Consider the following 24,500-nt stretch of genomic DNA (forward strand, 5'->3'; position numbering starts at 1 on the left):
AATAACGGAGGAGATTTTACATGTTTTCCATATTCATATTTTAAAAGTTTTCCATGTATTTAACAGAAAAAGGTCCTTAGCAGGCATTTCATGGATGGGCGGTTTTAAATGGATCCTCTACACATGGACAACTTGGAAGCCTATTGATGAAAGATCTTCAAAATATCTTCCATAAGCTCTTCTAAACTAGCCTTTGAATGGGAAAGAGACTTTTGCATAGGGAAAAGGCTTCACGAGGACCTTTGAGCGGAAAATGACTTCACGGGAAAAATATTTCCTCGCGGACAAAATATTTTCAAGGTCTTTATTTTACAGCAAGATAACTTTTTCAAGGTCTTCGGCAGGGAGCAGACCTTCTCTAGAACTTGGGAGAAGGTCTTTTTTATTTATTCTCTACGAAGAAGTCCTTTTAAAGATCTTCTAAAAGGATAAGGTCTTCTAAATACATTCTCGAAGTCTTCTGTGTAGGGAAGAGCTTCTTTTCGTTCTTTCATTCGAAGAAAACCTCTTTTCTTTTATCCGTGCAAAATTATAAGCTCTTCCATGCACTGAACACCATTTAAGGGCTTTCTATACAAAAATTACCATTTTAAGGAGCTCCTTATTGAGGAGAAATTCCAAATAGGCAAGAGCACATTCTAAAATAGGGAAGACCTACAAAAAGTCTTCCATAGAAGGAATACTATCTAAAAACCGTCTGTACGAAGAGGACCTTCTATAGGTTGTATGTACTAAGAACACTCTCTTTAGGTCTTTTACAGAGAGAACACATACATTTCTTAATCTAAGAAAAAAGGCCTGCACCAGGTCTTCGATTCAGAGGATACCTTTTTGAGGTTCTCCAGACAGTAAGGATTTTCGACAAGTCTTTAGTACAGAAAATATCATCAACGGGTATTCTGTGCAGAAAAGACCTTCCACAAGATCTTCTGACCAGAAAAGATCTTCAAAGGTCTTCCGTTCTGATAAAAATTTCTTAAGCACTTAATTACAGAGGAGACCTACAAATGGTGATTTGCACAGAGAAAAAATGCTACAGGTATTCCCTAAAGAGAAAGCCTGGCACAGGTCGCCAATGCAGAGGAGATCGGACACAGACCTTTAATGCAGAAAAGACCTAAAACTAGTCTTCTGATAAGGGTCTAATACAGGTCCTCTTGCGGAGAAGACCTGGCTGACATCTTCTATACAGAGTAGACTTGATATAGGTAGTCTTTAGAGAGAATACCTAATATATGTCCTCTATAGAGAGAAGAGGTGATACAGGACTTTTGTAGAGCGAACACCTGATACACGTCTTCTATTAGAGGGGACCTCTATACAGAGAAGAGTCGACATAGATTTTCTAACCGGAGAGGACTTGATATAGGTCTCCTATAGGAAGAGGACATAATGAAGGGAAGACCTGTTACAGGTCTTCTTATATGGAAAAGACCTGATATAGGTCTTCTTATACATAAAAGACCTGATACAGGTCCTCTATACGGAGAAGATCTGATACAGATCTTTATATACTGAGAAGACCAGATACAGGTCTTCTAGACAGAGAAGGCCTGATACAGGTCTTCCAGACGGAGAAGACCTGATACAGGTCTTCCAGACGGAGAAGACCTGATACAGGTCTTCCAGACGGAGAAGACCTAATACAGGTCCTCCAGACGGAGAAGACCTTATACAGGTCTTCTAGACGGAGAAGACCAGATACAGGTCTTCTAGACGGAGAAGACCTGATACAGGTCTTCCAGACGGAGAAGACCTGATACAGGTCTTCCAGACGGAGAAGACCTAATACAGATCTTCCAGACGGAGAAGACCTGATACAGATCTTCCAAACGGAGAAGACCTAATACAGATCTTCCAGACGGAGAAGACCTGATACAGATCTTCCAGACGGAGAAGACCTGATACAGATCTTCCAGACGGAGAAGACCTGATACAGGTCTTCTAGACGGAGAAGACCTGATACAGGTCTTCTAGACGGAGAAGACCTGATACAGGTCTTCTAGACGGAGAAGACCTGATACTGGTCTTCTAGACGGAGAAGACCTGATACAGGTCTTCTAGACGGAGAAGACCTTATACAGGTCTTCTAGACGGAGAGGACCTGATACAGGTCTTCTAGACGGAGAGGACCTGATACAGGTCCTCTATACGGAGAAGATCTGATACAGGTCTTCCTAAACGGAGAAGACCTGATACAGGTCTTCCTATCCGGAGAAGACCTGATACAGGCTTTCCTATCCGGAGAAGACCTGAGACAGGTCTTCCAATACGGAGAAGACCTGAGACAGGTCTTCCAATACGGAGAAGACCTGAGACAGGTCTTCCAATACGGAGAAGACCTGAGACAGGTCTTCCAATACGGAGAAGACCTGAGGCAGGTCTTCCTATACGGAGAAGACCTGATACAGGTCTTCCTATACGGAGAAGACCTAATACAGGTCCTCTATACAGGAAAGACGTGATACAGGTCTTCTATACGGCAAAGACCTGTTACAGGTCTTCTAGACGGAAACAGGTCCTTTATGAGTAGAAGACCGGACTGAGATCTTCGATACAGAAAAGTCCTTAAATAGGGCTTTCATAAAAAGAAACCCTTCAACAGGTCTTCTAAATAGAGATGATCTGATACAAGGCTTCTATATAGAGAAAACCTGATACTGGTCTTTTGTTCATGGAAAGTCTTCTATTTAGAGACGATCTGAAACCGGTTTTCTATTCGGAGAAGATCAGAATCAAGTCTTCTATTCATAGGATGTCTTCTGTACAGAGAAACACTTTTACTCGTGTTCTGTTCATAGAAGACCTCTTAAATGTCTTTATTTGGAAAAGATCTGAAACTGATCTTCTATTTAGAGAAGATCTGACGCCGGTCTTCTATTTGGAGAAGATGTGAAACCAGTCTTCAATTCAGGGTAGACCTGACCCAGGCCTTCTATACTTTGAACATGTCTTCTATTCAGAGAAGATCTGAAGCTAGTCTTCTATTCAGATAAGGACTGAATAAGATATTTTATAAAAATATGACCTGGACCAGGGCTTCTGTATAGAGTATACCCGTTTCCGGAAATGTAATTCTGAACAATTTTATTTGAATAATTCGAAATTTAAATGGAATAATTGGAATTAGAAAAGTTCGAATTGCACATAAAATAATTCAAACATCAATTAATATTCAATGAATTTCAAAATAAATTATTGTTTCAATTGTAATGTTTCGAAATATAAATTGAATTCTCAAATCACAGATATAACATTACGAATTACAACAAAAAATTTTCGAATTACATCTGAAGAAGTATATATGTGGTGTACCTTCTAGAGGTCCTTTTACATGCCTTATCCTATACATTTAAGAACATATACCTAAAATATCTTTGATTCGATTTTCGTTGGAATTTCGATACACACATAAGAATTTGGTATGGAAAACCACCTCAGGAAACCTTTAACCACTTCCATTTCGGCTGTCTTTTTTCATGCCGGCTGAGATTTTGTTTCCTGTTTGTGAATATTTTATTTAAAAATATATTTCTGCTTAAAATCTATCACAGGTATGCCAGAGCTGTTTATTTGTTAAATAAAATAAATAAAACATAAATACCACTTAACACACCCTGGCAGCCGGCACACATACACCCCCACCCATTCTGCATTCGAATAAAAAGTTTGTTTTCTTTCTTTCGAAAGAGAAGTGTTACCTGGTTTATTTGCTTCGGCATAAGAAGCGTGTTATTCTCAGAAGCCTTTGGGTCTTTATTTGGCATTTGCAAAGCGTAAAAGAGTAGAAAATGCGTTAAGAGTTGTTTGTTAAGTGTTCCATTGCGTATTCAGGACGATTGCTACTGCATGTTTGTGCGACTGTTCGTCTGTGTGTTCGTTTGTTTGTTTTTTATCCGTTTCACGTTTTTGTTCCTTCGCCTTATTCCTTTCCGGCATAATTGGATTCACATTTCTAGTCATTTGCAGTGAACTTTTTTTTTTGAGCTCTTGCCTTAGAGAGCGCGAGTGCGTAGCATTTTGTTACAATCACCTGGAGTCTTGTTCCGAAGGCGCCAATGCTAATAAGATGGCAGTGCCTTACTGACAAGAACACCGCCACCAGCCAGCATAAGAGCTAGTAAAGATTTTCTGCTATTGCTTTTAGCTATTTTTATGCTTATCTGGGGCTTATTATTCTCAGTTGTTTAGTCCTTTTTGCATTGGGGGCGCTTCAGTTTCATTCGTGCGTATTGAGGCATTCTAAACGAGGGGATGGGGCTATCACATATCGGTAGCTGTTTAACTGTAACCCAATTGATGTCTATTTTTTTATAATTCTCCCTCTGTTTTCCTTCATATTTGTTCTTTTTTCTTCTTCTTCTGCTTTGCTTCTTTGTTTATTTATTGTCTGTTATTTATTTGTTCTAGTACTGCTGCTCTTGTTTTTTTCTCTCCTCTCTCGTTTGTTTTGTGCACTCTTGAGTTGTTTATTTATTTTTCAAATTTGCCCCCAGGGTCTGTATTATCCTCGTAAGCAACTACCAGCCTCTTCAAGGTGTCCCAGTTGCTGAAGCGTTCAAGTGTTTCAGAAGTGTCAAAAACAAACAACAACAAATCACAGAATTAGAAAAAAAGGGTTTGTGAAATTTCTTTTGTATGTTTTGTATTTTTTATTTATTGCCTTGAATTGAAAGAAATACAAATGCATTCCTCAAGAGATTCGAGGTTTTATTGAGAATATATATCGATTTTTTCAGATCAATGATATCTCTTGAGAACCATTGCCAATTATATTGTGGGTCATGAAATCAAAATTGGCATGCCCATGTTCATAATTTCGGGGTGCATAGGCGTGTGTTTGGAAATTCGAACTAAAAAGATACAAAAGTACAAAATTGTACTAAAAAGTTCATACTTTGTATTGGACAAACGGAATGAGTTAAAATTCTGGAATTTGGAATGAGAGTCCCTAATGAAGTTCTCTGAACGGATAAGAACTTGAAACTTTTTTAAGAATCAAGACTGGAAATTAGATTTGATATATGAAGGTGGTTTTTGGAAATGTTTACTAATTGTGCAAAGTTTACTAAATAGTACCAAATGTACAGTTTGTTTTAGCGTGAACAGATGAAGCTAAAATGTTGACATTTTTATTCTGTGGCCTTGGAAATGTGTACTACAAGTGCACGAAAAGTACTAAATAGTACTATGCTTGGTACAATTTGGTATAAGGTGAACCGATAGTGCCTGAAATCAGAAGTTTGGTATTAGGGCCGTTGTTCATATTTAGCCTGGACATAAAGAGGTGGTTTCGGACTACTACTATTGTAAGAAAAATTACTAAATGGTACTAAAAAGTACTAAATTGGTACTTAAGAACTAAAATGGACGAACATTAACTGTTGGATCGAATATAAAAGTTTAAGATGGACGTTTTGCTGACGAAATACCGGACATTTTGCCTCTTAAACATCCAAAAAAATGTGTAGTGCTTAAATCGTGGAAGAATTAGATAAGAGGGGCGTTTTTTGAAATCCCTACTAAAAACGTTCTAAAAGTACAGTAACCAAGTTTTTGCCTAATTTTGTACTTTTAGAACTGGGCACCAGGTTTAGAAATCTGACTTAATTACGTTATGCAACAAAATTGATTTTTTCGATAATTACGGGAAAAATACAGAACATTTCAAAAGGAGAGATAAAAACAGAAGACACCACCAATTCCAAATTTGTTGAAATTTTTGGGAAAAGATTCGTTGGAATCCTTACCTTATAGGTATAAAGTGTCTTCGGCAATTTTACAGATAATATTATGAAGATTTTTTTGGTGGAATATTTTTAACCTCAAGCCTGTCACCAAAGGGGTCTTTTTAGTCCTATTTTAATTATGCTATATTTTTTAAATTTCGACCTTTTGTTCTGGATTTACACTCATGAAGGTCAACATCTGCAATATTACCGAAGAATCTTATCCGAAAATGGGGCTTGTCCTCTCTATTTTGATCACTTTTCGATGTAAACTTTCAAAACGCCAATACACGTGTCTTTTTTCCTTGGTCATAATCGGTTGGATTTTCCCCCTAATTATTTCACAGTATAATAATTTACTTCCGAATCGAAGTAGGGGTAATAGATCATGTTGTACTTTCTGAAGGATTTCTCTTAGTCTAAGACCCCCTTTGAATGGTGTGTGTATATATCAAAGGGGGTCTTCGATTAAGAGAAATCCTTCAGAAAGTACATACCCTCCACATTAGAGTAAAGGAAACATAAGAACCCATTATGACCCACAATTACCAATTTTTAGACATATTCATGGGAAAATGTCTCAAAAATCATTGAAATAGCGAATAACGGGGGGTACCGCTATATGGGGCTATACAAAAGCGTGGACCTATGCAATCCAATGTTTCGCCACCGGAGCTAGAACTCATTACGAACTACAAATACCAATTTATAGACAAATCCATGAAAAAATGTGGCAAAAATCATCAAAATACCGAATATCGGGAGGTACCGTTATATGGGGACTATACCAAAGCGTGGACCTATACATACAATGCTCTGTCACATGAACTAGGACCCATTATGACCTACAAATACCAATTTTCAGACAAATCCATAAAAAAAATGTGACAAAAACCATCAAAATACCGAATATGGGGAAGTACCGTTATATGGGGACTATACCAAAGCGTGGACCTATGCAATGCAATGTTTTGCCACCGGAGCTAGAACCCATTACGAACTACAAATACCAATTTATAGACAAATCCGTGAAAAAATATAACAAAAATCATCAAACTATTGAATATCGGGAGGTACCGTTATAGGGGGACTATACCAAAGCGTGGACCCATACTTAAAATGCTTCGCCACACGAACTAGGACCCATTTAGACCCACAAATTCCAATTTGCAGACAAATTCGTGAAAAAAAAGTGGCAAAAACCATCAAAATACCGAATATCGGGAGGTAACCATTACATGGGGACTATACCAAATTTTGGGCCGATATATCTCATTTTATACCAATACCAACCATCCTAGACACAATACAAATTGGTCTGCTAAATTTTAGCGCTCTGCGTCAAATAATGTGGGCTGTATCGTGATTTCGATAGACAGACTGACATCGTTAAATCGAGTTATGATGATTAATATACCCTCCTTTCCAAGGTGGAATGTATAAAAAGGGGTTCTATATTGTGCCCAGAAGAGTGAATATGTTGTAAGGTTTACATAGAATATATCGTGAAAAGGCTTCTACACAGAAGACTTTCTAAATGGAATTTTCTTTATAACAGTAGTCATCTGAAATATTTTCTTCATAGTGGACCTGTTTAGAGCTATTAGTCTTTAAATTCATAGAAATCCTTTAAATCGCTTTTCTACGACAAAAAGACTTTGAAGATTTCTTTTTTCTGTTATTAAATAGAGTCTTGGGTTTTAAAACCCACCTAGTTTAACTACGTTTTCCATTAATTTTTCCATGGCAATTGAGGTAGCAATGATTTCCATTTCAATTTTCCCACCAAGTTTCTATGAAAACAAGTCTTTGAAATATAATTTTTTCTACAACTGCGAATTACTTTAACCGAGTTTTCCACCTGAATATTTGGGCAAAGAACAAACAACACAAAGCATTTTAATATGTGTTTCTTTGGTATTATTTTCTCATTTCCCCCAAAAAACAGAACCCCAAACATTTTTCATTTATTAAGTTTTGCAAAGATCAAAGGAGATTTAATTGTTGAAAATTTGTTTTTTTTTCTGCCATTTTTTTTTTCAAGAAATTGAAACCACATCACCAACCATATCCGCCTGCTTGCCGTCTATCGAATTATTATTATTTAAAGAAGTTTTTGATGGCATTTGACATTTTGCGCCGCGCTACACGTGTTTTTGTTTAAATGCGTGTATTTACATACATGAGCATGGGTGTTTGTGTATTTGTATTGGTTGGCGGTGGTGGTGCGGTTGTGGGTTGTTAATTTCCTGTTCATCGACAGGAAATAAAAATTTCAACAGAAATTCTAAATCAAATACAAATATTCTTCAGATGAATGTGGGGATCAAACAAATATTCTGATTTAAATTGGGGGAGAGGGGAAAAAATGAAATCAAGATATTCATTATCGGTAGCAATTTTTTTCGCCCCCTGTATTTTAGGGCGCAAATAAAGATAGACATATTACGAAATACGTATTATCAATTTTCTAACGACATTGTCATTTACATTTAAATAAAAGGGTCCTTAGACATATAAATACTCTGAAACACAACCACACACCGGCATTGTTTCTCATAACCACAAACTAACGCCTGGATGAAGAGAAAAACAAAACAAGTAAAAAAGCTATAAGTTCGGTCGAGCCGAACTTTGGATACCCTCCACCATTTGGGACGAATTTGACAATTCTCAAAAACAATAAAATCAGTTAAAAATTCCGTTAAAATCTTAAAAAAAACCGAATGTAGCTGTTAAATTAGGGTCATTACAATGACATGGACCTGTATAGGTACCTTTGTCATAAGCCATTACAATATTCAAATGCGAAACTTAAAAAAATCGGTGAATAATGTAGTTAAAATCACCAAAATACCGAATATCAGGAGGTTACGTTATATGGGGGCTATACGAAGACGTGGACCTGCACAGACAATTTTCTGACTTAGGCTGTAGTATCCATTACGAACTTCAAATACAAAATTTGAAATAATTCAGGTAAATAATGTCGCTAAAATCATCAAAATACCGAATATCTGGAGGTACCGTTATATGGGGCCTATACGAAGACGTGGAGCTGCATAGAAAATTTTCTGTCTTAGGCTATAGTATCCATTGCGAACTTCAAATACCAAATTTAAAACAATTCCGGTGAATAATGTCGCTAAAATCATCAAAATACCGAATATCGGAGATACGTTATATGGGGGCTATACGAAGACGTGGGGCTGCACAGACAATTTTCTGCCTTAGGCTGTAGTATACATTGCGAACTTCAAATATCAAATTTGAAATAATTCCGGTGAATAATGTCGCTAAAATCATCAAAATACCGAATATCGGCAGGTACCGTTATATGGGGGCTATACGAAGACGTGGAGCTGCACAGACAATTTTCTGTCTTAGGCTGTAGCTTCCATTGCGAACATCAAATACCAAATTTGAAACAATTCCGGTGAATAATATAGCTAAAATCATAAAAAAATACCGAATATAGGGGGGTACCGTTATATAGGGGCTATACGAAGACGTGAAGCTGCACAGACAATTTCCGGTCTTAGGCTGTAGTATCCATTGCGAACTTCAAATACCAAATTTGAAATGATTCCGGTGAATTATGTGGCTAAAATCTTCAAAATACCGAATATCGGGAGGTACCGTTATATAAGAGTTATATGAAGACCTGGACCTGTATAGACAATTTTCTATCACAGGCTGTAGCTTCCATTACGAACTTCAAATACCAAATTTAAAACAATTCCGGTGAATAATATAGCTAAAATCATCAAAATTCCGAATATCTTGAGATACCGTTATATGGGGGCTATACGAAGACGTGGAGGTGCACAGACAATTTTCTGTCTTAGGCTTTTGTATCCATTACGAACTTCAAATACCAAATTTGAAACAATTCCGGTAAATAATGTTGCTAAAATAATCAAAATACCGAATATCTGGAAGTACCGTTATATGGGGGCTATACGAAGGCGTGGTGCTGCACAGACAATTTTCTATCTTAGACTGTGGTATCCATTGCGAATTTCAAATATCAAATTTGAAACAATTCCGGTAAATAATGTCGCTAAAATCATCAAAATACCGAATATCGGGAGGTACCGTTATATGGGGGCTATACCAAAACGTGGACCTACATGGGCAATTTTCAATACCAAAAGTCCTGCAGACATAAAATACCTTTGAGCAAAATGTTATCAATCTTCTTTAATTCGTTTGGAAGCTAGAGTGATTTCCACAGACGGACAGGCGGACGGACATCGCTAAGTCGACCTAGAATTTTATGCTGATCAAGAATATATATACTTTGTGGGGTCTAAAATGTATATTTCGAGGTGTTACAAACGGAATGCCAACCTTATATACCCTCCATACTATGGTGGAGGGTATAAAAAGCTCAACTTTGCATATTTAAGTGCGGGTGGGTGCTTTAGATGGGTGGCTGGCAGGCAATCAAACAAAAGGACAATTTTGTGTGAAATGATAAAAAAGTCTGCAAGTGTGTATGTGTGAGTGTGTGTGTTAGTGTGTGTGTGCTTGTTGCTACTAAAAATACCAATTCGCTCTTCACATCAAACGGAAGAAACAGTAATAGTGAGCTGGAGGTTACGCAAATGTGCAGAATATTCGCTGCGCAATTTTTCCCTTCCCCCTCCTACCCAGCCTACTTCTTTGCAGGTGTGATTGCCTTTACCCCCACCTCGTTGCCTCGCTGTTTTAAACAAAGACATTGTCGTACGTGCTAAGTTGTCTCAGTGGCTTTGGGAAACCTGTTTGGTTTAGTTTTAACTTGGCTTCTTCGAGTCGTCTCTTCAACTTTTTTTCTTGTTGTATATTTTTGGCTTTGTTCCGTTACATCTCGTCGTTGCATTGGATTGCTTTGTAAATTTCTTGTTAGTCTGAAATTGTGTGTGTGTGTGTGTCTCCGTGCATGGCTCCTTGTGTTAGTTTATCTCAAGGACTCGAGGACATGACTAAATGAAAGGAATACAAATCTGAAGATAGTTTAGGTCTTGACTGACACTGTGTCAGTCGAGGTGTGAGTGGATATGGCCTCTTAGACATGTGTGCGAACACAAAAGAATGCAGCTAGCAGTCAGCTAACAAATGACAAAGGTGAGAGCCGTGCGAGGCCAGAAAGGTGTGTGTGCGGCGTAACTATTATTTTGGCCATAGCATGTAATTGAGATGTAATAATGTCACAGGAACACGTTCTCCAAGTGTAGGACTCCTTTTGTGTTTTTTCTTTTATTTTTGTCGAGACATTAGTTAATTTTATTTCTTGGTAAAGTGTAATAGTAACAAATAGAATTAAATATAAATATTTTATTTGAAAGAGAATTATATGGAATCCAATTTGCAATAGATTTTATTAAATGATACTACGTGGTATCTGATGGTGTCTTTATTTTGGGTAAAACTTAGAAAAGGTGACATCAGTATAAAAATAATAATTCCACTTAATGTCGAAGGCAGGGGGCATTCTAGGGGGCTTCCACAGATCTACAAGGGATAGAAGAACTTCCACAGGTCTTCTATACATGGAAGAAGACCTTCGATCCACAGAAGGTCCGTGGAAGGTCTTATATCCATAGAAAGACTGTGAAAGGTCTTCAGTTTATAGAAGTCCTGTGGAAGGTCTTTATCCCTAGAAGGCCATAGAACCCTTTCGAAGGTCTCCTATCCATAGAAGACCTTCGGAATGTCTTATATTCCTAGAAGGCCCGTGCAAGGCCTTCCATCCATAGAAGGCCTTTTATTCATAGAAGACCTGTAGAAGGTCTTCAGTATATAGGAGACCTGTGAAATGACTTTTACTCACAAAGAACCGGTGGAAGGTTTTTTTATCCCTAGAAGGCCATTGAAGACCTTTGGAAGGTCTCATCTATCCATAGCGGTCCTGTGGAAGGGCTTCTATCCCTAAGAAGACCTGTGGAAGGTCTTCTGTGCATAGAAGACCTGTGGATGTTCTTCTATCTATAGAAGACCTGTGGAAGGTCTACTATGTATAGAAGACCTATGGAAGGACCTCTATCCATAGAAGACTTGTGGAAAGACTTATATCCTTAGAGGACCTGTGGAAGGCCTTTTATCCATATAAGATCTGTGGAAGGTCTTATATCCATAGGAGACCTGTGGAATGTCTTCTATCCCTAGAAGGTCTGTGTAACGTCTTCCATGCAGGAAAGTCTACTGTGCATATAAAATCTATGGAAGGTCATCTATCCATAGCATACCTTTGAAAGGTCTCCTATCCATAGAAGACCTGTGGAAGATCTTCTATCCATAGAAGACCTTTGGCAGATCTTCCATCCATAGAAGACCTGCGGGAGGTCCTCTATCTATACCGGACCTGTGGAAGGGCTTCTATCCCTAAGAAGACCTGTAGAAGGTCTTATGTGCATAGAAGACATGTGGAAGTTCTTCTATCTATAGAAGACCTGTGGAAGGTCTTTTATCCATAAAAGATCTGTGGAAGGTCTTCCATCCATAAAAAAACCTTTGAAATGGTCTTCTATCCATGAAAGGCCTGTGGAACATCTTCCATTTATAGAAGACCTGTGAAAGGTCTTCCATCTATGGATGCCTGTGGAAGGTCTTCTATTAATAGAAGGTCTGTGGAAGGTCCTCTATCCATAGAAGAACTGGTCTCTACCAAAAGATAAACTGTGGAAGGTCTCTAAGCAAAGAAAACCTGAGGAAGGTGTCTACCCAAAGAGAACCTGTGGAAGGTCTCCTATCCATATAGAAAGTCTTGTATGCATAGAAGACCTGTGGAAGATTTTTTATGCATAGAGGACCTGTGGAAGTTTTTCTATCCATCGAAGAACTGTGGAAGGTCACTACCAAAAGAGAACATGTGAAAGGTCTCCACCCAAGGAGAACCTGTGGAAGGTCTTCTATCTATAGACGATCTGAAGGATATTCCAGAAGTCCTCTATAGACTGAATACCTTCCGCAGCCCTTCGATGGATAGAAGACCATCTGCAGGGCTTCCATAGATAGAAGACCTCCTTCAGGTCTTCTATAGATAGAAGACCTTCTTCAGGTCTTCTATAGACAGAAGATCTTCTACGGGTCTTCTATAGATATAATTACTTCTACAGGTCTTCTATAGATACCAGACCGTCTACTGGTCTTCTATAGATAGAAGACATTTTACAGGTCCTCTTTGGGTAGAAGACCTTCCACAGGTACTCTACGGATAGAAGAATTTCCTAGGGTCTTTTGTTGACAAAAAATTTTCCACAGGAGTTCTAGGGATAGAAAACCTTCCGTAGGTCTTTTATCTATAACCATCCATTGATTTTAGATAGAAGACCTTACACATGTCTTCTATGGATAGAAGACCTTCCAGGGAAAACCTCCCACATGTCTTCTGTCGATAGAAGACCTCTCAGAAGTCTTTGGACATTAGTTGATAGGATTTCCCATTCTCCCATATAGCCTTTGGAAGACTCCCCTTATCAGCCGTGGGATTCCCTTACAGGCCGGAGGTGTTTACAATAAATTTCGTGACCAAGTTCATGAACCTCATAATTGTGACAAAGTTGTTTCAAAGAACCTTGAGACTAATCTCTATGCCACTCATTTTACTAACGACTGGCATTAGAAAAATAAATTAGGCGCAAAGGTACCACCTCCTCTCCTACCCCCTTTTATGCAATACATTATAACCTGCCATAGCTCATTAAAATTATTATTTATATTTGAAACATTTAACAAAATGAAATCTTGGCAATTATGAAAAAGAAACACGCTAACATTGTTACGATTCAGTGCCTTCACAAACCATTCTCAAAACCAAAATATAATGAGGCCTATGGTTGCCATATTATTGTTGTTGTTGTTATTATTTCGAATCTTCGTTTGCTTTTTCCCAGCTACCACAGATGGCTAATCCCAAGGATAAATTCAAACCAAGAAGTAAACTCCAATTGGCAGTTTACCAAAATACTCTTGACAGGGGTAGAGATAGAGAGAGCGAGAAGAGAGAGAGAGAAAATTCAATCCTTTTTTTTTCTTTTCTTTCACTTATCACATCCGTTTTTACCCCACGTTCCTCAACATCAACTGACATCTTTTGGGTTAGGCAACGAACAACAGCCGTAACAATTGTTTGGGGAGGGATAGTGGCCAACATGGAGAAGGGGTAAAAGAAACTCGGTGTGAAAATCAAGGGTTTCAAACTATGGCCGTCAACATGTCATGGGGATTGGCCTTCATTGGCCATGAATGAAACTGACCGAAGCTGTTGAAATGATAACATTCATGAAAAATCTAATAATAGCTATCATTTTTCCCCTCAGTTGGGGTTTCCTACTTCTTTCGTTGCTGTTGTTAAGACTTTTTGCTTGAATACCTTCAATTCTTGGGCCATTTGTTTCCCCTTTCTTTCTATCGCTCCATTTCTGTCATGGCTATGAAATTAGACAATTTGGCCAATTTGTGTTGGTGTAAATTGATCTGGTTTTTTTTGGGAAATGTTCTTCCCCAGCATTGTTTGTTGGTGTTTTAATGATGTGTTTGAGGGAAGGTATAGAAGCAGTAGTAGTGTGTGTGTGTTGAGAAGGTGTTGAGGCGGTAAATAAACAATCATTGGATATTTGAAAATTTTAACAAAATCAAATAATCTTTGAGGTTTCCCAAGGGTTTTATTATGGTCTCTCTTTCTCTCTCTCTCCCTCTCTCTCTCTCTCTCTCTCTTCCTCTCTCTGATGGACATTTATGATGTGTGGGTTATTTTTTGTTCCAAACTTTTAGGAAATAGAAAATATTTTTGTAATATTTTGATAGACTTCCATTGTTGTCATAGACACATACACACATATATATGACCATATATATGTATCCCTTTCGGTATGTATCCATGTAGGTTATGTTATAACAAACATCTTAACATCTTCTACAAACAATCGAAAATTGAATCATGAAACTTTCAGACAAATTCAAAGTTATAAAGTGTTCATCTCTTGAAGTATTCCGGCAGAACAAAAAAAAAACTGGCAATAATTCAATTGAGACTTGTAGGAGATTGCCTTAATTCAATAAAGTCCATGAAGAAAAGAAATTATTATTATTTTTTTTTTGTTTGTTAATAAAAATTATGAAATATAAAAGGGCAATAAAGGCTGTACAATTGGATAAACAAAATTGTGAAAATGGGTAAATTTATCCATGATTCTGTAATTGACCCGGAAGGACATATTTGGCAACTGTAGGAAGCTCTATAGGAAGTTGTTGCTACAAGGGCCTACATAAAATCTAACTAAAGAGAATTTTATGTAGTTGTTTAACCTCAAAAAAAAAACCTTAGGAGGGTATTAAGTAGAATACCAAAGAATTCAATAAAGATCTTTTCCAACCATAAGAACTAAAGAAGATCCTCAAAGTATCGTCATTTTTTACGAAAGAAAATAAAAATTTTTTTGGTTAACAAAATTTTTGAAATATAAAAGGACAATAAAGGATGTACAATCCTATGGAAAAACTCGTTACTAAAATATGGTTAATTAGGGGGAGCGGGGGGTATGTGTCCGAAGGTCATTGAAGTTTTTTTACCTATAGAACAAAGAACAATATATTTTTACAGAAAACCCACAGAAGTCCGCAGATCCATAAAGGTTATTCTTCTGATAGAGGACCTGGCAAAATTCTTCTGTGTACAAACGACTTAGGGCATATTTTCCAAGAATTGTATGTAGCGAAGACTTATAGATGGAGATAAAGAAACCTCTTACTTATAGGAGATATTTGGTTGGCTTCTACTTATAGATAACTACTTAGTATAACAAATTGGTATCCTACTACCATCTATGAAGGAGTATCTTTTTTTCGAACGTTCCCACGCCTCACATTCCCACCCCTGCCGACCGAGGGCGCGACCTTTCTTAACTCAAATTTTTCCAAAAAAAAAATTAAAATATGATTGGGAGATTTTTATACGTACATAAATTACCTGGAGGCATTTTTCGGAGCAGGAAATATTTTTTTCAATACAAGACCCACACAAGCTCTTAAATGGATAGTAAAGGTCTCCACTTCAACAGCATATATGGAAGCAGTTCTGCTTATAGAAGACCTTAGAAAGCTTTTCTCTGCACAGATGATCCATAGAAGTTTTGAATGTATCGATGTCCTTACAAAAAGCGTATATGTATAGACCAACAATGGAGAATCACATATGTAGAGAAGACGTCTAGAAGACACTTTTTAGATAGAAGACCAAGAGATAACCTTATGTGCATGGTAGGCCTATTGAAAATTTTCTACGTATGTAAAACCTGTAGAAGGTCATGCCTAGAACACAAAAAGCTTTTACCTAGAGAAGATTTATGGAAGGCCTTCCATATGCATAAAACCATAAAAAAGCCCATACAAGGTGAGATGAAAAAACTGCAATTAACTTCAGGCTTCTGTCATTTCTAAGCCAATCGTCCGACAGCTGTTGAAATTATTCCAGTGACAGCTCATTATATTGTTTACAAGCGTACAAAAGCATTCTGGTGAGAATTTTCCAAAAAAAAGAGATATTCGTGATGGAATTCAAGCGTGATAGTGTGATTTCTTTGTATTTGGCTGGACAACCACAAGTGGCTATCGTTAGAGCACTCCAGCATTAAAATGTGAATACATCTTTTGTGACTCGTACCATCGCTCGTTACCGCCAGTAGCCCGACGTCAAGAAAGTGGACGGAAGAAAACAGCAACATCAGCACAAAGGGTTCGAAAAGTAAAGAAGCGACTTGATCGAAACCCGCGTCGCAGTGGCCGAAAAATGGCTCGTGAGCTGAACATATTGCAATATTCCATTCGGCAAATATTAAAAAATGAGCTCGGGGTAAAGCCATTGAATTTCCAAAAAAGTGCAAGAACTTACACCGCAACAGAAAGAAAATAGATTGAAAAGAGCTGAAGAGTTGCTTCGCTTCGCCGAAAGTGGTGAACTGCTGAATTTGGTTTTTCCGATGAGAAAACATTCGTTGTCCAGTAGTTTGTAAAGGTCAGCTGAAACTGTGCTCCTTTGGTTGGCCACCAGAACACATGCGCCCGTATGGTGATGGTGTTGGCCGCCATAATAGCCGATGGTCGCTCTCCGCTCGTATTAATCGACCGTGGCATCAGAATAAATGGCGAATATTATCGCGAAACTATTTAAAGCCTTGGACACGCAAACATTTTGGCCGCATACCTTGGACATTCCAACAGGACCCAGCACCATCGCACTCAGCACGCGCCACCCTAGAATAGTTACAAAATGTGGTTCCTCGCTTCATTTCCAGCGCACAATGGCCACCAAAATCTCCAATCCGGATACCAATCCGTTGGACTATTGTGTCTGGAGTATTTTGGAAAGCAAGGTTGGAACCAAAAAAATACCACAGTGTCGATCACCTCAAGCAAGCGCTTCGCCGGGAATGGGCCAAAATACCGCAGAGTAACATTCGGGCAGCGTGTGACGGTTTCATTGGCCGTTTGAAGGCCATAATTCGTGCCAATGGTGACCAATTCGAACTAATCTAAACTTATTCCAAATCTAATCTAAACTTATTTATTTCCGACATTTTTTGGTTTCAATCAATGAAATTTAAAAAAAAAAAAAATGTAAAAATGATGGCGTTTTACTTTGTTGCAGTTTTTTATCTTACCCTGTATGTACGGAAGGTCCAAAGGAGGTCTTATGAATGTGTAACATTTTCAGGCGGTCTTTCGGGTTTTATTATATATACAAGAACATAGAAGGAGGTTTGATTCATAAAACCCCATAAGGGGTCTTCCGTTAATATGAGACAACATGAAATGAAAATGTATCAGGTCTAGAAGAAGCTAGTTGGGAAGCTAGGGTGATTTTCAAAAAAGGCAGATAGGCGGTATGACTTAACTGAGATAGATTTTATGCCGATCAGTAATATATACACTTTATGGGGTCTAATATGACAATTTTGAGGAGTAAAAATTGAACGGACAAATTTTATATACCCCCCATGAAATGGTAGAGCAGGGACGTGGAATGAACTTCATTTAAAAAGAATTTCAGGAAGGGGAACAAACTAGCAACTAAACTTATTTATCAATAGAAATAATAGCGAAAAGTCAGTATTTCGGAAGGCTCGGACACCAGTTTAGTTCTATTTCTGAAGGACCTCTAGAAGGTCTTTGATTTTCCACTAGTTTCCACATGTTTCTTGTCTATACAAAAATTCCGGAGTTGGTTTTGTCTTTATGGAAGGCCTCAGATGTTTTTCTTTCTCTAGAAAACTCATGAAGTTCGTTCCAACTTTCTTCAAAGTATAGCAGTTCTTCTAAGAGTCTCCCCTCTATTGAAACAATGTGATGGTCCCTATAGGAAAAAGAAGTCTTGAATGGTTTCTTTCTATAAAAAATTTGGAGAATTTATATTTGCAGAATGCCTTCAAAATAGGCTATAAAGGGTCCGCTAACTATTTTTTATCGAGTGTAGCATAGTCTGTATGGCACGTAGCTCTTAATTTTTAGTGAACAAAAGTGGTTCAATATGGCCCGATAACATAGCAACCACTCCTTGCTAATTACCGAAGAAAGGTAATATCGCAATATTTTCCAGCAAAATTGAAGCGTATTACCATTCACAAAATAAGCACCAAATAAAAAAAGTTAGATGCGGAACCTTTAATAAGATCCATGGAAGACCGGACAATTTTCTATATAAAAGAAGGCCCTCAAAGGTATTTTATGTAAAGAAATCCTTTAAAGTCTTCTTTACAGAAGGTCAGTAGAAGGATAAAGAAGTTTTGCCTTTAAAAACCCGCTATAAAACTCTCTACAGAATAACTTCGTTAAACCTCATTTTGAAAACCAGTAGAAGATTTTTCATTTTGGAAGACTTCTTTCTATATTTTAACCTAATTTCTCTTCATTTTTGGTCTCTCTTTCAACTCTAATTTTTCTCTTAAAATATTTTTTTTTCTATTTGAATTTACACCTGCTTGCTTTTTATGTGTACCTTCTCCATCGCTTGCATGTTGACGTTTTCCCCCTTTGTATATGTTCACCCAAGAAAACACCTTAGGAAAAAAATAGTTCTAAAAAATTCCAAAAACAAACAAAACAACTCCCAGTATTGAAATTGCTTTCGTTCGAACAATAACTAGACCACAGAAAAAATTAAAGAGTAATTAAATTCAACAATTGAATGTTTTGTTCTCCTTCCTTTTTCATAACTCTATTCATAATGGTTTTGAACAATCACAAATTGGAATACTAAAAAAAATCGAAAACAAAATCAACAAAAAAATAAACTCTTCTCTTGAAATCCGTTCAAATCAAAAATGCAAACAATGAATGCATTCCACAAAACGTCAATATGCCAAAAAAATGCATTTTTTTACTACAACTACTGGCACGACCACAAAAACAAAAACCCTCGAATCTGAATGAAAATGAAATCAAAACAAAAACAAAAAACAACAAAAACACCATTGGCAAAAAACGCATTGAATGGAAAATTTGCCATCACTTATTTTTCTTCTTGTCTTTCGCTGTCTATCTTAATTGCTTTTTGTGCATCACATTCTCAAAAAATCGTTTGAAAAAATAACAAAACTGAAAAATCGAAATCGCCAAATCAATTCGAATAAAACCCACAAAAACAACAACTACTGCAACAAAACATCACTACAGAATGTCAATGTTCTTCTTCCGTTTGCATAATCTTCAGCGTGCTGAGGAGAGTAAGCGCAAAAAGCGCGCCGAACGCCAGCGACAACAGCAGCGCCATCGCCGCGGCGCCAAAGTGTTTCGGTGTGTCAGTGATTCGGCGGGTCATTTGACATTAGCACCCAGTCGCCTGTTCGAAAAGACACCCATGAGTCCATCGGATAGTCTCGATGAAATTGCCCTGCAAATACCCAGGTAAGTAAAATTATCCACAATATAGATTTCTTTTCAGAACGAGAAACAAGAGAATTGGAGGTGTCTCCAAGAAGATAGAGTGCTGGTGGTGGCCGCAAAATTTACTCTCACTAGTTCAAAAAAAAAAAAATGTTATTTATTGTTGCTATTTTGGGGATATGTTTTAATTGTTGTTTTTTCTCTTTCTTTCTCTTTCTAGGTATGTTCAAGTTCAAATTTCTCTATTCTCTTTTGAGTATTTAATTGAAACGATTAGTGAACAATAAAATTGTAAGTAAACTCTTGATATTGTTATTAATTTTAATATAGGCAAATATTTAAGAACACATTAATTATTTATCTAAAAAGAAAAAAAAAAAATAATAATAATAATAATAATAATAATAATAATAATAATAATAATAATAATAATAATAATAATAATAATAATAATAATAATAATAATAATAATAATAATAATAATAATAATAATAGTAATAATAATAATAATAATAACTAATAAAATAATAATAATAATAATAATACTAATAATAAATAATATTAATAATAATAATAATAATAATAATAATAATAATAATAATAATAATAATAATAATAATAATAATAACAATAACAATAACAATAACAATAACAATAATAATAATAGTAATAATAATAATAATAATAATAATAATAATAATAATAATAATAATAATAACATATGCCGAAATATTTAGTAAATAAAGGTATCCGCATTCAAAAATTCAAATATCAATATCCAAATATCAGATATCAAATAATTAGAAACACTTTTCCAAGACCACAAAAAAAAATCCATCTAAAATATTACCACATGGAACTGAGATTATGGAATTTTTATAGACATAATGTATTCCAGACTACCACTGTAAGGACCTCATGAGTGAATTTTTAAAGAGTTTTTTGGCTCCTCCAAGGTCTAAAGGAATCGATTTTTTTTAAAGAAATTTTGTGGATTCCTCAAAGCTCCATATGCGTGGATTTTGTTAATTTTTATTTTTTAAACTCTTCCATAGTTCAAAGGCGTGGATTTTTAAAGATTTTTTCTACACTCTTCCAGGATCTGAATTTTTAAAAAAAAAACATTTTTCTAGACTCCCCCCAAGACCTGGTTTTTTTAAAAATTCTTTTTAGGCTCCTTCACAACCAGGAATTTTTAAAGATTTTTTTTCTAGACTCCTAAGTCTTAGATTTGTTTAAGATGTTTTCCTAGACACCTGCAAGACCTGGTTTAAAAAACAAATACTCATCTTATACCTGGATTTTTTAAAATATTTTTTCTAGATACCTGTCCTACAGTCCTACATTTAAACAAAAAAATAGGCTCTTCCAATACCTAGATTTTTTTAAAGTTTTTTCTAGACTCCTCCAAAACTTGGATTTTTTTTAAGATTTTTTGCTAGGTTCCTCCAGGACCTGGATCCTTTTTTATTTTTTTTTCTAGACTCTCCAAAACCTGCATTAAAAATTTTTTTCTAAACTCCTTCAAGGTCCAAAGGTATGGAATTTTTAAGATTTTTCTAGATCCAAAGGCGGGGAATTTTCAAAGATTTTTTCAAGACTCATCTAAGGCTCATAGGCGTGGTTTTTTTTAACGATTTTTCAAGACTCCTTTAAGGTCCAAAGTCCTCGATTTTTTAGGATTTTTTCTAGAATCCTCCAAAGTCCAAAAACGTGGATTTCTTAAAGATTTTTTCTAGACTCTCCAAAATCCAAAGGCGTTGATTTTTAACGATTTTTTCTAGACTCTCCAAAATCCAAAGGCGTGGATTTTTAACGATTTTTTCTAGACTCTCCAAAATCCAAAGGCGTGGATTTTTAAAGATTTTTTCTAGACTCTCGAAAATCCAAAGGAGTTGATTTTTAAAGATTTTTTCTAGACTCTCCAAAATCCAAAGGCGTAGATTTTTAAAGATTTTTTCTAGACTCTCCAAAATCTAAAGGCGTGAATTTTTTAAAGATTTTTTATAGACTCTCCAAAATCCAAAGTCGTGGATTTTTTAAAGATTTTTTCTAGACTCTCCAAAATCCAAAGGCGTGGATTTTTTAAAGATTTTTTCTAGACTCTCCAAAATCCAAAGGCGTGGATTTTTTAAAGATTTTTTCTAGACTCTCCAAAATCCAAAGGCGTGGATTTTTTAAAGATTTTTTCTAGACTCTCCAAAATCCAAAGGCGTGGATTTTTTAAAGATTTTTTCTAGACTCTCCAAAATCCAAAGGCGTGGATTTTTTAAAGATTTTTTCTAGACTCTCCAAAATCCAAAGGCGTGGATTTTTTAAAGATTTTTTCTAGACTCTCCAAAATCCAAATGCGTGGATTTTTTAAAGATTTTTTCTAGACTCTCCAAAATCCAAAGGCGTGGATTTTTTAAAGATTTTTTCTAGACTCTCCAAAATCCAAAGGCGTGGATTTTTTAAAGATTTTTTCTAGACTCTCCAAAATCCAAAGGCGTGGATTTTTTAAAGATTTTTTCTAGACTCTCCAAAATCCAAAGGCGTGGATTTTTTAAAGATTTTTTCTAGACTCTCCAAAATCCAAAGGCGTGGATTTTTTAAAGATTTTTTCTAGACTCTCCAAAAACCAAAGGCGTTGATTTTTTAAAGATTTTTTCTAGACTCTCCTAAATCCAAAGGCGTGGATTTTTTAAAGATTTTTTCTAGACTCTCCAAAATCCAAAGGCGTGGATTTTTTAAAGATTTTTTCTTTGACTCCGTGATTTTTTAAAAGATTTGTTCTAGACTCTCCAAAATCTAAAGGCGTGGATTTTTTAAAGATTTTTTCTTTGACTCCGTGATTTTTTAAAAGATTTGTTCTAGACTCTCCAAAATCTAAAGGCGTGATTTTTTTTAAAGATTTGTTCCAGACTCTTTCCTCTTTTCCTTGACCCCTCCAAGGTCCATAGGCGTGGATTTTTAAAGATTTTTACCTTGACCCCACCAAGGTCCAAAGATTTTTTTAGACTCTCCAAAATCCAAATCCATGACCCAAAGGTGTGGATTTTTAAAGATTTTTACCTTGACCCCACCAAGGTCCAAAGATTTTTTTAGACTCTCCAAAATCCAAAACCATGACCCAAAGGCGTGGATTTTTAAAGATTTTTACCTTGACCCCACCAAAGTCCAAAGATTTTTTTAGACTCTCCAAAATCCAAATCCATGACCCAAAGGCGTGGATTTTTAAAGATTTTTCTAGACTCTCCAAAATCCAAAGGCGTGGATTTTTTAAAGATTTTTTCTAGACTCTCCAAAATCCAAAGGCGTGGATTTTTTAAAGATTTTTTCTAGACTCTCCAAAATCCAAAGGCGTGGATTTTTTAAAGATTTTTTCTAGACTCTCCAAAATCCAAAGGCGTGGATTTTTTAAAGATTTTTTCTAGACTCTCCAAAATCCAAAGGCGTGGATTTTTTAAAGATTTTTTCTAGACTCTCCAAAATCCAAAGGCGTGGATTTTTTAAAGATTTTTTCTAGACTCTCCAAAATCCAAAGGCGTGGATTTTTTAAAGATTTTTTCTAGACTCTCCAAAATCCAAAGGCGTGGATTTTTTAAAGATTTTTTCTAGACTCTCCAAAATCCAAAGGCGTGGATTTTTTAAAGATTTTTTCTAGACTCTCCAAAATCCAAAGGCGTGGATTTTTTAAAGATTTTTTCTAGACTCTCCAAAATCCAAAGGCGTGGATTTTTTAAAGATTTTTTCTAGACTCTCCAAAATCCAAAGGCGTGGATTTTTTAAAGATTTTTTCTAGACTCTCCAAAATCCAAAGGCGTGGATTTTTTAAAGATTTTTTCTAGACTCTCCAAAATCCAAAGGCTCCTCCAAGGTCCATAGGCGTGGATATTTGAAAGATTTTTTCAAGGCTACTCCAAGGTCCATGGACGTGGATTTTTTAAAGATTTTTTTCAAGGCTCCTTCAAGTCCATGGACGTGGATTTTTTAAAGATTTTTTCTTGGCTCCAAGGTCCAAGGTCCATAGGCGTGGATTTTTTAAAGATTTCTTTCAAAGGTTCTCCAAGGTCCATGGACGTGGATTTTTTAAAGATTTTTTCTTGGCTCCAAGGTCCAAGGTCCATAGGCGTGGATTTTTTAAAGATTTTTTCTTGGCTCCAAGGTCCAAGGTCCATAGGCGTGGATTTTTTAAAGATTTCTTTCAAAGGTTCTCCAAGGTCCATGGACGTGGATTTTTAAAAGATTTTTTCTTGGCTCCAAGGTCCAAGGTCCATAGGCGTGGATTTTTTAAAGATTTCTTTCAAAGGTTCTCCAAGGTCCATGGACGTGGATTTTTAAAAGATTTTTTTTTTTGTTCAAAGCTCTTCCAAGGTCAATGGACTTAAATTTTTTTAAGATTGTTTCTTGGCTGCTTCAAGGTCCATAGGCGTGGATTTTTTAAAGATTTTTTTCAAAGGTCCTCCAAGGTCCATGGACGTGGATTTTTTAAAGATTTTTTTTCAAAGGTCCTCCACGTCCATGGACGTGGATTTTTAAAAGATTTTTTTTTGTTCAAAGCTCTTCCAAGGTCAATGGACTTAAATTTTTTTAAGATTGTTTCTTGGCTGCTTCAAGGTCCATAGGCGTGGATTTTTTAAAGATTTTTTTCAAAGGTCCTCCAAGGTCCATGGACGTGGATTTTTTAAAGATTTTTTTTTGTCAAAGGTCCTCCAAGGTCCATGGACGTGGATTTTTTAAAGATTTTTTTTAAAGCTCCTCCAAGGTCCATGGACTTGAATTTTTTTTAAGATTGTTTCTTGGCTGCTTCAAGGTCCATAGGCGTGGATTTTTTAAAGATTTTTTTAAATGTCCTCCAAAGTCCATGGACGTGGATTTTTCAAAGATTTTTTCTACTCTGCTCCAAGGTCCATAAGCGTGGAT

At 36.2% G+C, this 24,500-nt stretch overlaps 1 protein-coding gene across 1 annotated transcript in view; it reads left to right on the forward strand.

Moving 5' to 3' along the window:
• The window catches only part of LOC101895809 (potassium channel subfamily T member 2), a 241,293-nt gene that overhangs the window by 523 nt on the left and 216,270 nt on the right, over positions 1-24,500 (forward strand). Inside the window, exon 2 of the mRNA XM_059131141.1 lies at positions 19,423-19,616. Coding sequence (XP_058987124.1) covers positions 19,423-19,616 — 194 coding nt within the window. The remainder of the gene's footprint in view (positions 1-19,422; positions 19,617-24,500) is intronic.

This window comes from Musca domestica, unplaced genomic scaffold (genome assembly GCF_030504385.1).
Source record: "Musca domestica strain aabys unplaced genomic scaffold, Musca_domestica.polishedcontigs.V.1.1 8, whole genome shotgun sequence".
NCBI lineage: Eukaryota > Metazoa > Arthropoda > Insecta > Diptera > Muscidae > Musca > Musca domestica.